We start from the raw sequence: 15,461 nt of genomic DNA, 5'->3' as shown, positions 1-15,461 counted from the left end.
ATTTTAAGATTACACCAAACGTGAGCAGAGTATGACCTGTTAATCAAGTGTTTAATGCAGAATCGGTTAAGTAAAAGTTGATAATATTTAAATATCTTTTTTAGAACCAGACCAGCAGGAAAATTAACAATCAAATAGCCCAGATCAACACTAGCATAAGATACTCTATATTTCACGATTATCGGACAACCACGAGAACATGGATATATAACATGAAATTATGAAAACAAAATATAGGTATGACACTGCTGATTTATTCGTTTAAATATCTCTCAGTTTTATCTCTATCATACTTTCCAAATTCGATGTGTAAACTTGCGTTTTCAGCTCACGACATCCGAGTAAGCTGTTATACTTAACACTATGTGTGTAAAATAATCAAGGTTAGACAGTACACCAGCTACACACCTGTCAAGTTGATATATTGTTGATGCATTAACGTAATTGTTTATTATATCACATCCTCACGTTTTGTACGTCAAATTGTCCGACAATAAATATAACTGATGTTATGATATAGCTATATAATAGAGCTACAGATATTTAGATAGGAGAAGTGGTCAGAAGGGTCTTGGAGAGAAGGGTCTAGAGAGACCAGGCGAGACCTAGTAATGGGTCTCGCGGATATTAAGTTAGGCTTTAGATATGACATTTGTTAAGGCTTAAGAAGTTACGAAATGAATTATGAAAGTTATGTACGAAATATTCCACTGTGCAAATAAATATCAAAAACGTTCAGACACGTGTCGTGTTTGTGTTGTGTTACGTTACATGTGTACGTATAACAAAATTGACCTAACAAGCCAAATATATTTACGTGATCTACATGAAACCTTTTGTCGTGATAACGCTAACGTTGCCGCCAATTTATGTATACGTCGGACGCCAGATATTGACGTCATGTTGTTGAGTTGTTTATGCAGAATTGAATAAAGGATCGAACTGTTAAGACGCGTAGTACTCTATCTTACAGAAATTCCATTATCGTATTCCTGGAGTCTACAGCACCTGTGCTGAATGAATTTATAACGTCTATATTGATGCGATTTCGATTGGAAAAGTACGCTGTAACCACAGGCATAGAAAAAGCTTTCCTACATGTGGGACTACAAGAAAAAGACAGGGATGTTACCCGGTTTTTGTGGCTCACTGATCCTAGTGATCCTAAATCTCAACTTTGCACATACCGATTCAAAGCAGTGTTGTTCGGCGCGACGTGCTCACCGTTCATTCTTAACGCCACTATTCTCAAACACCTGGAATTGAACAAAACAAACAAAGCAGCCGAGATTATAAAGAGAGATTTATATGTTGACAATATACTCTCTAGTTTTGAAGAAAATAAAGATCTACTCACCTATTTCCGTGATGCACGTGATCTGATGAAATGTGCCAGTATGAACTTAAGATCGTGGTCTTCTAACAACTCCGAACTAAAAGCTATCGCCACACGAGAAGGAGTCATAGATAGAGATGAAGTAACCAAAGTACTAGGTATGTGCTGGAAACCGGAAACAGATACCATGGCATACAGACATCACAAGATACCAACGTTAGACTCTGTAACCAAGAGGGACATTCTAAGATATTCATCACGAATTTATGATCCACTAGGTCTGTTAAGCCCGGTAACAGTAAGGGCAAAATTACTTCTTCAGCAATTATGGAAAGATAAGTTTGATTGGGATGTACCGTTACCACTAGAGGTGCAAGATAAATGGAACAAGCTGGCTGAAGATCTGAACACAGTTACAGATACAGAGTTTTCCAGACAGTACATACGGCAGTCAAAGCATAAACAGACCATAAATAATTCAAGAACAAAAAGTACTCTCAATGTATTTGTCGATTCCAGTCTCAAATCATATGGAGCAGCAGTATACATAGTGAACGCAGATGGATCCAGATTGGTGATCGCGAAAAATCGGGTAGCTCCCGTGAAACCCATGACATTACCACAGCTCGAACTTATGGCCGCAGTAGTCGGCGCCAGATTAGTTCAACACGTACAAGATTCCTTGAACATTTCCGACGTCATCTGCTGGTCCGATAGCCAGATTGTGCTTCATTGGTTATCAACATCTAAACCATTGAAACAGTTCGTGCAGAACAGAGTGATAGAAATACAAACACTTACCAAAAATTACCCATGGCACTACTGTCCAACATCAGCCAATTGTATAAAACTTTTAACCGCGCGGTAACCACTAAGTGCCAGTAACCAACATGGTTACATCGTGGTAAGCGATTGTATAGTCAGGTTGGATACTGACTCCCTCTGGCACAGTATCCGCCTGCCTCGCTGCTTCTGTCCCTGTTGGCTGGTTGATGTTGCAAAAAGCAGCTGCGTAAGAAACAGTAAATGATAAATATCATATTTTGTTCATTCAATAATTCACATTGAAGTTAATGGACGCATTTGGCATTTACTAAGTATCAAGAATTCCAACACTTTTTTTTTTAAAGATTTTCTTTTTAAAACACATTTCGCAAATTGACCTACTTTTGGCTATTCCGTCTGAATTAGACTTTAGATAAGTATCCTTTCCAGGTGTAATTCGAACGTGTTAGAATGGGATTAGAACACGCACAACTAAAATCTATTTCCCAAGCAATTTACAACAGTGCACAACCGGCCTTCCATAGAACAGGACATGTTTATGTTTATACAGTGTCTTAAAGTAAAAACATAGGTACTAGAAATTGATAAAATGATAAACAACCATTGTTTAAATATATATTTTAAAATGTATTATATTAAGTATTGCAAAATTCTCCTTCTATTAGCGTGACATAAGATAAAATTCATATATTCTATCGACTGATTGTTTGTTTAAAGGGTACTGTTTCCCTTGTGCGCCCCGTATAAATTTACATAATTGAGCAGCACCATGGGAAAACCAACATAGTGGCTTTGCGACCAGCATGGATCCAGATCAGGCTCCATGCTGTTCACCAACAGTATCTCTAATTTCAATAGGCTTTGAAAGCGAACAGTATGGATCCTGACCAGACTGCACGGATGCGCAGGCTAGTCAGGATCCATGCTGATCGCAAAGCCACTATGTTGGTTTTATCATGGCGCTGCTCAATTATGGCCATTGCATTCTTACGTCATTCGTGCCCTACGTCACGAATTGGTTTCGGAGAAAAGAATTTAAATTTTCTTGCATTTCGTAAACGGGACGAGATGAGATGAGATGAATAATTTTATTGAAAACTGATATTGTAGATCTATAAGGAACTAGATATGTTGCGGACTGGAAATATTCCACAAAGGATGCAAAAATACAGGTTATCTTTGAACCATGCGTTTGGAAATTGTTTAATTTCACACATTGTTTCAAGGGCATGGTGCGATTGGTGCCTGAATTTCATCGATGTTTGAAAAGCTTGTTTGTTTATAACTGATTCGTCGAGGATTGGATACAGCTACTGGGGAATTGGAAGAAGTTTGTAGGAATTACAACTTTGATAGTACAAATGAATTAACAGTGAGTCAATTTACATTTTTATTGATTAATTTGCTTATTGTTATTGTTGAACCCGCTACAACCCTTACAATGGACTAATATAAAGTATATAATAACTTACCAACTTTGTCGAGCGCTGAATACCTTCTAGAATGAAGTAATTTGTGTAACGTTCTGCCAATAGTTTTTACAATATGGCGGCCTCCTAAGTAAGAGGGCGATCCCAGCCTCCTTTACGTCAGCCAGCAGTTTCGCGGGCGACACACATGAGTGATCCGCGTCTACTACACTCCTCCCAACCCTATAAGGGAGTGCATCTATGTCAACTGTATCAGCCTCTCGGAAATGTCTGAGCCTGCCATGTTTGATGTTCCAACCAAACGTTGTAGGTTGGATGTCCTGGGTTCAAACCAGTACTAGCACTAGGTTGTCCGCATATTTTTTCTACCCTGGGCAACCTGGAGTCTCCCGGCAAGGCCGCACCTTCCTTGACCAGGAACCAGCCTTCACAGTTTAGGTGAAGCCTAGTCGATATTAGGCCCTGCTTAGGTCAACTCTGGAGGCATCTTGCTGACATAGAGCCGTTCCGTGTTGGTGGCGGCTCTTTGAAGAAGATCTCTCCATGGCTCACTGCGGATCTTGGCTACCTCAGCCGCGGTGTACCCAAGGCAGCTGGTGTCGACCTTCGAAGGGCTGCACCAGGAACCGGAAAGTATGGAGCATCAGTCTCTAGGAGAATTCGTCCCGGATCAACATGCCTTATCCAATCCAACCTGTCATGGTCCCCAGGCTCCTTATATTTGGACACCACCGAAGTGAAACCGAAGTACGTGCTTGGGTACTCCGCAATCCATCTCTCTGCTAGTGAGCGACTGCCCGTAAAGCAATGGCATGGATAAGGTGTTCCCGTCCCACTGACCGATGCGCCTTCAGAATCATGAGGACAGTCAGCCATGCTTCGTCGGATTCCGTCCCCACACTCCTGCAATGTAACACTAGGACATGGTTTGGTCCTAAGCAATCTAACGCTTTCTCCAGATTCAACATCTGGGTATACCACTGATTTGGTGGCTCATTGCGCTCCAAGCCAACTTCCCCTAGAGCAACCACTTCGGGCATATTCAGGCGATCCCTGAACCGTCTCCAGTCCTCTTCAGTCCCTGAGTTTTTCCGGGGATGCCATCCAATAGCAGGACAAACTCCTTGGCTGACCCAGTTCTTTATGTCTGTTTTAGAAGGGTAAGTTTCTGGGTCACAAAACACGCCAATGACCCTTGGTACCTCAATCTCATATTCTGGTAAAGTTGACGAGCCATCCAGAATACTGGAGAGATTCTTCTCTCTTTTCCCTAGTTTCTCCATTGTCCGGTCTAAATGACAATGGCTGTCAAATCCAACTGCGAGTTTAGGCAGTAGAAGTTGTCCCTCTTCAGACGAGAGCCTGCTCCACTCGATTAAGGAAAGAACACTGCTTCCATGATTACGGAGCGTCAAATCCTCCTCACGCTTGTTCAGCACCTCTCCCAGCTCACGCATGCCCTGCTGTAGGTCAGTTACAGGAGTTTTAGTTTCAGAAAACTCCCCAATACTTTCAGCCAGCGTCACCAAACTATTCAGCGTCTTGTGAGCTCCCACCAGCATTCGCTGGAGATGGACAAGAGCCGTCCTCCCTCCTTCAGCAACTTCCGTGCCATTCAGCGCAGGATGAAATAGCAATGGCAGATGTTTTTTGAAGGCATGTTTTTCCTCCATTCTGTCACTACATCCTTGAATTGGGCATCTAGGCAGCGCCGATTTAGGACGCTTGCCAGACTCCTGGCCTGCCTGCTGCGAGGGGCTCCGTTTTCTCGGCTGCTCCTCCCTATGCCTGTGGCTGTCATCTCGTTGACGCTGCCTGTCTGACATACCATGACCTCGGTTATCGGGGGGTCTCGGTCTGATTGGGCCCGAGTTGCCCCTATTGCCTGATGAATGCCCTTGCTTATGGGGCTGCTTAGGGTTTCCCCTACTCTCCTGACCTTGGTCGACATGCTTGTCCTTCCGGGATTCTCTCCGGCTCTCTTCATGCCCTTCTTTGTGGGCCTCACAGGCACTATATCGGTAATCCTGACGTTTTGGGGATTCCCTAGACTTTTCCTTGGTTTTAGGCTGTTCAGAAGAAGCTTTGCCCTTTGGAACATCCTTCACCCATGGCTTAACTGGGCTGACAGGTTTAGTGCCAGCTGGCGTACGTTCCGGAGTCCTAGGTCTGTCTGGCGCGTTCACCAACTGGACATCATCTTCCAACAGACGAGACTCATCTTCCTCGGTCAAATCCAACTCCACTCTTCCTCCCCTCCAACAGAGACGATGCTGCTTTCCCTGATACCAGCTGCTCATCCTTTCGATTTCAGGATTTGATTGAATTCTTATATCCTTGCTGGGGCCCTGGACTACCTCACTCCAAGTGCGTTGCTTCGGCGGAGGGAGTGGTGCCACATTAGCTTCCAGCCATGACCTGTTATGGAAGTTGAGCTCCAAGAGGTCCCTTGACAGTTTTTTAAGCCAAGCTTTCTTGAATTTCTGGACTTTGCCAGTTCGACCTGGCCAGCAATGTAGCCTCGGCCTGCTGACGGAATTCTGGTGGGCACATAGTTAGTGTGGTCACCAGTGGTTCTGTTGGAGACAGCCTACCAACCTTGGAAAGGTCTTGTATCTCCTTGAGATTTTGCTCATGATTTGCCATCTTATCTGCAAATAGAAAGAAGAGAATTTAAATAACTTACCACGTCCCTGATTATGTTCTACCCTTACAATCCGCGCACTGGTACATGCCAATGTTCAAGGCATCTGTCGGAGTAATATCCACACATGATCCATGGAACCATTCCTCGCAATGATCACATTGTATCATGAATCTACCCTGCCATTGTTTTCTGCAAAAGCAATAGACTCGGTCGTCCCCTCTGGCAGTTTTAGTGCCCTCGGGGTTAGCCTTCCAGTGTTTGATCCAGCTTGGCAACTGTCTGTCTCGACATGGTTTTAATCGATCATGATTAGCGACAAACACTACATTCCTAAGCTTCACCCTGAAAGATAAGACGACAATCTTGTGACGATTACCCCGGGCCCTTTCCAAGGCGGACATAGCTTCTTACACTTACCCTTTACGGCCGCTGTGTCAAGGACATAGACTGCATCACCTACCTGGTAAGATCTTTCAAATAATCTCAAATCATGGTCACGTTTCATTCTCTTTGTGCTAGTTTTTAGTGTTTTCCTAGCAACTTCATGAGCCTGCTGTAGACTTGTTACCAGCTAAGTAACATGTTCATCTGGACTTACCTGTTTATTTTGACCCTGTGGGAACATCAAACTAGCTGGAGTATTTACTTCCCTGTCATACGATTGACCGAAGCACGAAGAGCGCCGGCCAATTGTGGCAAGTACTGGTCCCATTTGTTTTGGGATTTGCCTATGAAACAACGCACAGCGTCCATTAAGGTTCTGTTATACCTCTCCACTTGTCCATTACTAGAGGGTCGGTATGGTGTGGTTCGTGCTTTGTGAATTTCTAGAACAGAGCATACTTCAGTGAATAGTTTAGATTCAAAGTTTCTGCCCTGGTCTGAAAAAATTTCAAAAGGTACACCAAATCTCACAAAAAAATGATTAACCGCACCTCTAGCTGTATCCTCTGCTGACTGAGTTGGTAAGGGTATACACTCGACCCATTTGGTGAACTGGTCCACCATCATCAAGACATACTCATTACCTTGAGAAGTTTTTGGGAGAGGCCCCAAGAAATCAAGGTGCATCCGTTCCATGGCCACCCCTGCCTGGTGTTCGGACAAAGGGCTACGGCCATGCCTGCTTGTCTTCTTGTTTTGATTACAAACAGCACACCCTGATACATACCTGGTCACATCATCCTTGAGCCCATACCATGTGTACTTTTCTCTAAGTCTTTCTTTAGTTCTCCCTACCCCTTGATGACCTGAAGAGGGGAGGTCATGATTTAACCCTATTGCAACTCTCGTAGCTCTTTTGGCAAGACAAGTCTTTTGTCATCTGTATCTGGGTCATTTAGGTACAAAACCCCCTGGATAAACAAGAATTCTTCCCTGTTCAGCCAATAAGATTTAAGCGCGGGACTAGCTCGGAACAATTCAGATGGATCTGGCTCCCGAATATCGTCTAACCATTCAATTATAAGCCGAAGGTCTTCGTCAGACCATTGAGCCTGTTTTAGCTCATCTAAAGAAAAGCCCCAGATATATAAGGTTCGATTGCTTACACCTGGTAAGTCTGTGTCATTATCTTTATCCGACTCACCACTGTCGTCGTCTGTCTGAGTCACAAGAGGTTGTTTAGATCTGACTGGCAAAGGCCCTGTTTTCGACCTATTGTCAGCGGTATCACCATCCACTGGCTTTAGCGGAGCGTCGGAGTCTGTTTTCGGCACATCCGATCCACCTGGTCTACTGCTGCATTATCCCTTGCCTTACCCCGGTAGTAACCATGTTAACACCTACCACTCCATAGCAACCTGCAGGTTCTTCAGTTTGCCATGGAATGTTGTCGATTACAGACTGCAAAACTTCTATGTCGTCTTGACATACTGCACCAGATTCTAAATGCTGCTGAGTTGTGCAACAGCCAAGAATCTCTGATTCTGAGTTATCTAGATGAAACCCTTTTTGGTTCGAGACTGGCTTGCCACTGTCGCTGTTCAGGCTGTTTGAATTTCCCCAATCAATCCCGTAGATGTTTTCACCTGTGCCCCCATGGGTCCTCACGGTTTGACCATCGCTGGAGTGGCCAACAACAGCGGAAACCGTCAAAGCTGATCTTGTCACCAATGGCACTGCATCATCTACTTCTTCTTGGAAGACTGCCCAATTTGTTTCATGAGCCCTAACACAATATTGGCACCCACCGCATGGTAAATTACCAGGTCGCACCCCGGCACTGTGACCTTCGCATGTCCCCTCTACAGCCGGCATTCTGGACAATGCATCTGCGTTACCGTGCTCACGACCTGCCCTGTGTTTCAACACCATATTATATTGAGATAGCTGTTCCAACCATCTCGCCAACTGACCTTGCGGTTCCCGGAAGTTCATAAGCCATCTTAAGCTTGAATGGTCAGTCCTAACCGTAAATGGTTTGCCTAGTAAATAGTTGCCTGAACTGTCTTGTAAAACGCACCACCGCCAGAAGTTCTTTCCTGGTTGTACAATACCGACGTTGCTCCTTTGTTAGAGCAAAGCTGCCATAGGCGATGACTTTTTCCATGCCTTGCTGCACTTGAATGAGTTCAGCTCCGATTGCATAATTAGAGGCATCAGTGTCTAGAATGAATTCATTTTTGAGATTCGGCAACGCTTATACAGGTGGTGAAATGAGAGCTTGTTTTAGAATCTCAAATGCTTCCGCCTGTTTCTCAGTCCACTCGAATTGTTTTTTCCGAGTGACAGCATAAAGAGGTTCGGCAATTTGTGAAAAGTTTTTCACAAATCCCCTGTGGTAATTGGCCAGCCCCATGAATCTCTCTACCTCCTTGGCTGATTTTGGAGGTGGCCAATCTTTCACTACTTGGATGTCAGTGTCGGACATCTGCAAGGAATCACCTGTAACTCTACGCCCCAGAAACTCAACCTCCTTCTGAAACAATGAACATTTCTGGGTTTTAGTTTTAACCCATACTGTTTGAACCTCTCCAGGACCTCCCTCAAGTTTTGGAGGTGATCCTGGAAGCTCGACCCTAGCACTAAAATATCATCTAGGAATGCCAAGACGACTTCCATGACAAACCACGCAATACAAGATTCATGACACGCGCATATGTGGCTGGAGCTCCGCAAAGTCCAAAACCCATACGCACATGTTCATACAATCCGTACTTAGTGATGAATCCGTTTCTTTCCGGTCTTCTTCCCGGATAGGCACTTGCCAGTACGCAGAATTGGCATCTAGTTTAGAGAACCAAACACTACCAGCCAGCGTATCTAGGCAGTCATCCACTAGAGGTAATGGGAAGACATCTTTGGTTGAGGATGCATTCAAAGCTCTGAAGTCCAGGCACCAACGAACTGAGCCATCGCGCTTTCTGATGAGAACTGGTGTCGATGCCCAATCAGATGTGGACTCTTGAATAACTCCAGCTTTGAGCATTTTTTGCAAGTGAGCTTCCTCTTCCCCCGCAAAACATGCAGGTGTGCGGCGCAACCTTTGTTTTGTAGGTTTAGCATCACCTGTATCTATTTTGTGCTCAATAGCATCAAAATGACCTAGATCAAATTCGTCTTTGGCAAAGACATCCTGATATTCAATCAGGATTTCCTCAAATTCTGAACTTTGTTCCTTGTTTAAGCGTTGGCTTGCTTCTTCCCAGACGGATTTTAAATGCTCTGGGATACCAGTTTTGATATCCTGTTCTACACCTTGGTGTTTATCTGTCTCATTTTCTGAGACCTCACCTACCTGATAGACCCGTACCCCCTCCGCAGACTCCTCAGCCAGAGTGTCAGATATGGCATATGCCTTGCCTAAATCCTTTCCCTTTTTGACTAATCGATACCTGTCTCCCGGATTAATTAAACATACCATGGGATCTGATTTTCCATTTCTTACAACTCTAGGGGCAAGAAATCCCAAGTTTTCATCTGGTTCAATGACATAATCAGGTAGTGGTGTTTCCATTTTACACTGTACTCGTACTACAGAATGAGGAGGTACCACCACGCGCTTAGCAACAGTAACTCTAGCAACCTGGGGCTTGTCCCCATATGATGCCTCATCAAGCGCTATCCTCATGCCATCAAAATGCAGCACACCCCTACCCATATCAAGAACAGCTTGACCCCTTCTTAAGATGTCGATACCAAATAGCATATCTTGCTCAATGGGACCTACATATAAGGTCTCTTTGTACCAACGTGTCCCTATCCTGATTTTGAAAGGACCTGCAATGAAACCAGACATAGCCATTTCTCTCCCAGCAGTTAGAAGTTTCACCACCTTAATTTTTGGTGGAGGATTTTCAGGGAATTGTAAACAGAGTCAGATATTATAGTGACTTGGGCAGCAGTATCTACAACTGCCGAAAGTTGACGGTCGTTGAGTTGAATTGGCATGGAAATTCAGATGCTGACTTTATTTGACATACAAGTACTTCTTTCTACCCCTTGACCACCATTAGGAACTGAAAAGTCCTGTTTTGGCACTTGGTTTTGTTGGGGACCATAGTGTCGAGTATCAACTGTACTGGTCAAAACCGGATTTTCGGATGCCATGTCGTCGGGTTTTCCCTTATTGCTTTGTTTTTGCAATTGATCACTTTGGGTACCATGCTGTCAGGGGTTGTCAGTATTCTTAAGAATGCTATTGTCTGATACCAAACTACTTTGAGTCGGTGGAGAACCTGTTTGGCCAAGTTTTTGGCACTGGTTGTTGAAGGTACCATACTCTTGAGTGTTGACTGTAGCTGACAAAATGTTATGATTTGGTGTGTCCTTGCTGTTAAGATGAATAGGACTTAGTTTTTGACCTTGGTTTTCAAGATGGCCATGATGTTGAGGTGCTACTGTATCAAAAAAATTATCTACGTATGTATCCGTATTGATAAAATGATCATTGCATGGTTTTTTTAGTGAGTCCCCCTGGGTACCAAGCTCCCGAAGTTCAACTGTACTGTTTTTTAACTGTTCCCTGTTAACTGACTCTTGGACCTGGCATGTGAGCGGATTGGACAGGCCTAATTCTGAGGATTGGGTCGGGGTTCGGCCGTACTGCCCGACCCCTTGGAGTTTAACTGTACATTGCGTTTTGGGCAATTTCGTCTAAAATGACCTTGTTCACCACAGTAAAAACAACCACTTGACCGCGAAGGTCGACCTCTCCCTCGCCCCCTGTTTTCCAGGATTGATTTCTGGAGACGTTCCTCCAGATCCTTAAGGGCCTTCATAAATTCTGGCTCTGCGGTGGCTTGGAAGGTTTTTGAAAAACTTGGTTTACAGTAAACAGGTCATCATCTGATTCGGTACGCCGTTTTTGGCGATCAGCCTTAGACTTACCGTACATTGCTGTGTGTACTTGCTGATACTTACGGACCAGCTGGATAGCATGTTGCATGTATGCGGTTCTTGCATACAGACATGGTGCCCTGCATCTTTATCAACCATACCCTGGCAAAAACGATTAACGGCCTGTTCAGTGCAGAACTTATCCGGAAGATCCTTGTACGCTCGGGCAGCCAAAGTCAGAACTCGGTCTGCCCAGTCTTCCAATGACTCACCCTGGTTTTGGGTGGCTTGCTGAAATCTTACCTGAGCAGCAGCCGGCACTTCGCGTTCACCAAAGCGGTCTCCCAGCTTTTTCAATAAAGCACCAAAAGTCAAAGGTTCTGACTATCGCTGATATCGCATAGTAATCAAGCGCTTTTCCCTTTAGGCTCCAGCAGAGGCAGTTTAGGCACTCTTGCTCGGTCCAGTCATACGCCTTTGCATACCTGGTAAATTGCATTTTAAAAGCCTTCCAGTTACCTTTCCCATCATAGGTTAGATTCTTTGGAAGAGCAACAACTGAACGTTTCGGCTTTTGTTTAACCGAACCTTCAGTTTTCGGCTTGCGTGATGGCTTGGAGCGGTGCAATTTCCTTGAGCTGTCATCATCAGAGCTACTTTGATCAGTTTCAGTAAAATCATCAGAAGGAAAATCACTTACCTTATCCGGGCCAGTAGGTAGTTGGTAATATTGAGAGGATTTAGCCGAGTAGGCCTGTTTGGTTTCACAGTCAGGATTTTTTACCTGTTCTGGGCCCGCCTGTTTAGACAAATCTTCCATCATGCCCTCTTTTCCCTCCTTCAACAGTTTACGGGCTGAAGCGAGAACTGTCAGTATATCACCGTAAAGGGGTGGGGTATCTTTAGACCCCGGCGGGGAATGGACATGCATTTCCCCCCTTGAAAATTCATCAGAATCCTCAAGGTCTGAGCTTTCCGCCTTAATTTGGGCTAGTTTAGCATTTTGGTAAAATCTATTTGGCTCAATACCTCTTCTGAAAAAGACCTACGGGCAATTGTTTCTAATACCTCTTTATTTAGGTGCCGCTACTCTCCCGTACAGCAACAATTGCTGAAGCCAACTTGAATTTTATACCAGGTATTTGTACTAATTGTTCCACAGAAGCAAAGTTTATTGCCACTGGCCCCCAAGGAAGATTACTAGGCTGATTGTCCATGTTTAGGGACATTCGTAAACTTACACAAATAAATTAAACAATTGAAAGTGCTGTATTTCCACGAAACGGATGTTTACACTTTGCAAACTATCGGAAAAAGGTTAGTTTTCGGTGAGCATGCGCAGACGTTTCACCAAACAAAAAGTGCCTAAAATCGTTTAATTTAGACAAATCTACGATGAAACCAATCCTACAATGATGTTGTAACACTGCTCTAGCGATCCAAATCAGGTTCGAAGTACTACAGGTTTTTTTGAATGCACTGGTGCTGCGCTGTATTGCGCAATAGGGAACGTGGTAGCGTCTTCGAAGATCGGCGATTCTGAGCTTTTTAACCGCTGCCACCAGTGTTGAACCCGTACAACCCTACAATGGACTAATATAAAGTATATAAAACTTACCAACTTTGTCGAGCGCTGAATACCTTCTAGAATGAAGTAATTTGTGTAACGTTCTGCCAATAGTTTTTACAATATGGCGGCCTCCTAAGTAAGAGGGCGATCCCAGCATCCTTTACGTCAGCCAGCAGTTTCGCGGGCGACACACATGAGTGATCCGCGTCTACTACATTATTTTTATTTAAAATGAAAAGATTTTAGGATAAAAAAGACAACATTTATTAGAGTTAAACTTAATAAATCACCAGCTACGGAGAATATATTCCTGGTAGTTGTGTCCGCACTCTCGCTGGTCTCTGTCTCTGTGTCCTGCTGGTCCCAGCTGAGCAGATCTAGATGGTCTACAACTTGCTGTCCTAGATCGACATCTGTGCAGCCTGCATTAACAACAATGACGAAATGATTTTAATTGTCGTTTTATATGAAAATGGAAATTATTCATTGTTTTGTAATTTTCTAAGAGGATTGCGTCGGTGTTCGGTACATTGCAAATCGTTGTGTATTCATGTGGAAAGTTAGATATCCTTTAACTATTTATATTATAATTTTACGTTCTTACCAGAAACATTGATGAGTGTGTCAGCATCTGAACACACACCATGAAAAGATGCTGAGCTCTCGTACAGGCTCGCCACAGTCTGAGAAGTCTGTGACATCTCCGGCCGTGGCGGGCCTCCTCCAGTCTACCTCATACTGTTCCTCTCTGCTGACACATCTGTTTTCGCCATCTTTACCTGAAATTTAGCAATATTTCACTTGTCTGTAAAAGTTAAAACTAAGAATGTAATCAGTAAAAGAAATATTTCTATGTGATGACCACTTGCTATACTGTAATGCCAAATATTTTAACATTCCTCTGAGGTGAAGTAACTTTCTTGATCCCTACAGCTCAGTAAATAATAATAAATATGTACATGTAGTAGAGGTAAAATATAGCACTTATATAAATACCCCCTACTATCGCTACTGTATATTTTATAAAATCGCGACGTGGTAAAGTGCTTCTTAGAGAACTCAAGTTCTCGGGTTTGAATCCAGATCAGTAGATCTACAAAAATTACAAATATCACTTGGTGAAAAGACAATAAACAAACCATATTCCTCCACTTTTCCTTTACTTGTTTCACGGTCCGAGGACCGTGACCACCACAAGCATTTATCTCGGCGGTCACTTTTTCCCACAACTTGGCCTGTCGTTGTGCCGCCCCTGGTCCTCCTTGCGTGTGACTTGCTCGCAGGGTGCTGAGATGAGTTTTCATAAACTCCGTAATAACATCTATTTCTCGTACAGAGAACATTTTTGCCCTTTGTTTTGGTACAGTAACTGTAACGGCGGCCATGTTTGTTGACAAACAGTCGTCTGACATTTGTCCGCGAAAATTACGTCATGCACGCAGTGCATTATCGGAAAATTTACCGTGGTTAAATTGATATTTTACGTGGTTAAGTTACCGCGCGGTTAAACTGGTTTATACAAGAGAAAATAACCAGTGGTTACCTAACCACGGTATTTACCGCGGTTATAGTTTAACCGTGGTATATTTTAACCATTGTTTATACAATTGGCTGCATATGATAATCCTTCAGACCTTCTAACTCGTGGTATTCCTGCTGACCAGCTCTTACAGAACGACCTATGGAACAGTGGGCCGTCATGGATACAAAACCAGTCCAATTGGCCTGTTTGGAAACCAACAGAGAATGAAACGCAGACGACAGTTTTGGATATCTCGTTGCCCTCCGATGCCACAAAGATGAGCGTAGTATGCAGTATAAAGTGTAGCACAAATGAAGGCATCCATCAAGTAATCAACATAGAGAAATACAGCAAATACTTCAAACTGTTACGTGTAACTGCCTACTTATTACGATTCATAAGCAATTGCCGAAAGACACAGACAAAACTTACCGATGAATTAACGACAGCAGAAATCGAAAGAGCAGAGATAAGGTGGCTAAAATGTTGCCAAGAAAGTACTTACCCAGATGAGATGTCCAGTTTGAAGTCCAATACCACCAAAAGATTATCACTTGTCAAACAATTGCGTTTATTCGTAGATAAAAGCGGTATTATTCGTTGTGAAGGACGTATACATAACGCGCCATTATCCGACGTCACCAAATTCCCCTATTTGTTACCGAAGAGACATCCACTTACACGCCTGATTGTACTAGACACACATGAGAACCAGTTACATGCAGGAACGAACACTACTGCTACCCAGTTAAGGCAGAAGTACTGGATCCCAGCTACCAGGCAGTGCGTAAAATCTATCCTCTGGAAATGTACAATATGCAGACGAGTACAAGGAAAGCCGTATAGAGCGCCAGATCCACCACCATTACCAAAAGTAAGAGTAGAAGAGT

At 43.6% G+C, this 15,461-nt stretch overlaps 2 protein-coding genes across 2 annotated transcripts; both read left to right on the top strand.

Moving 5' to 3' along the window:
• Nucleotides 1–1,040: 1,040 nt before the first annotated feature.
• LOC128553594 (uncharacterized) lies at nt 1,041–2,204 on the top strand. The gene has a single exon (XM_053534772.1). It carries the CDS (start codon nt 1,041–1,043, stop codon nt 2,202–2,204), a length of 1,164 nt encoding a protein of 387 aa, XP_053390747.1.
• Nucleotides 2,205–14,848: 12,644 nt separating this feature from the next.
• On the top strand, nt 14,849–15,445 carry LOC128553595 (uncharacterized; the record flags this gene model as incomplete). The annotated part of the gene is made up of 1 exon (XM_053534773.1): nt 14,849–15,445. A coding segment is annotated over exon 1 (597 nt), but the record flags the coding sequence as incomplete, so codon positions are not given.
• Between the last annotated feature and the right edge of the window lie 16 nt (nt 15,446–15,461).

This window comes from Mercenaria mercenaria, unplaced genomic scaffold, assembly GCF_021730395.1.
Source record: "Mercenaria mercenaria strain notata unplaced genomic scaffold, MADL_Memer_1 contig_4024, whole genome shotgun sequence".
Classification (NCBI taxonomy): domain Eukaryota; kingdom Metazoa; phylum Mollusca; class Bivalvia; order Venerida; family Veneridae; genus Mercenaria; species Mercenaria mercenaria.
This window is presented reverse-complemented; position numbering and strand designations above follow the sequence as displayed.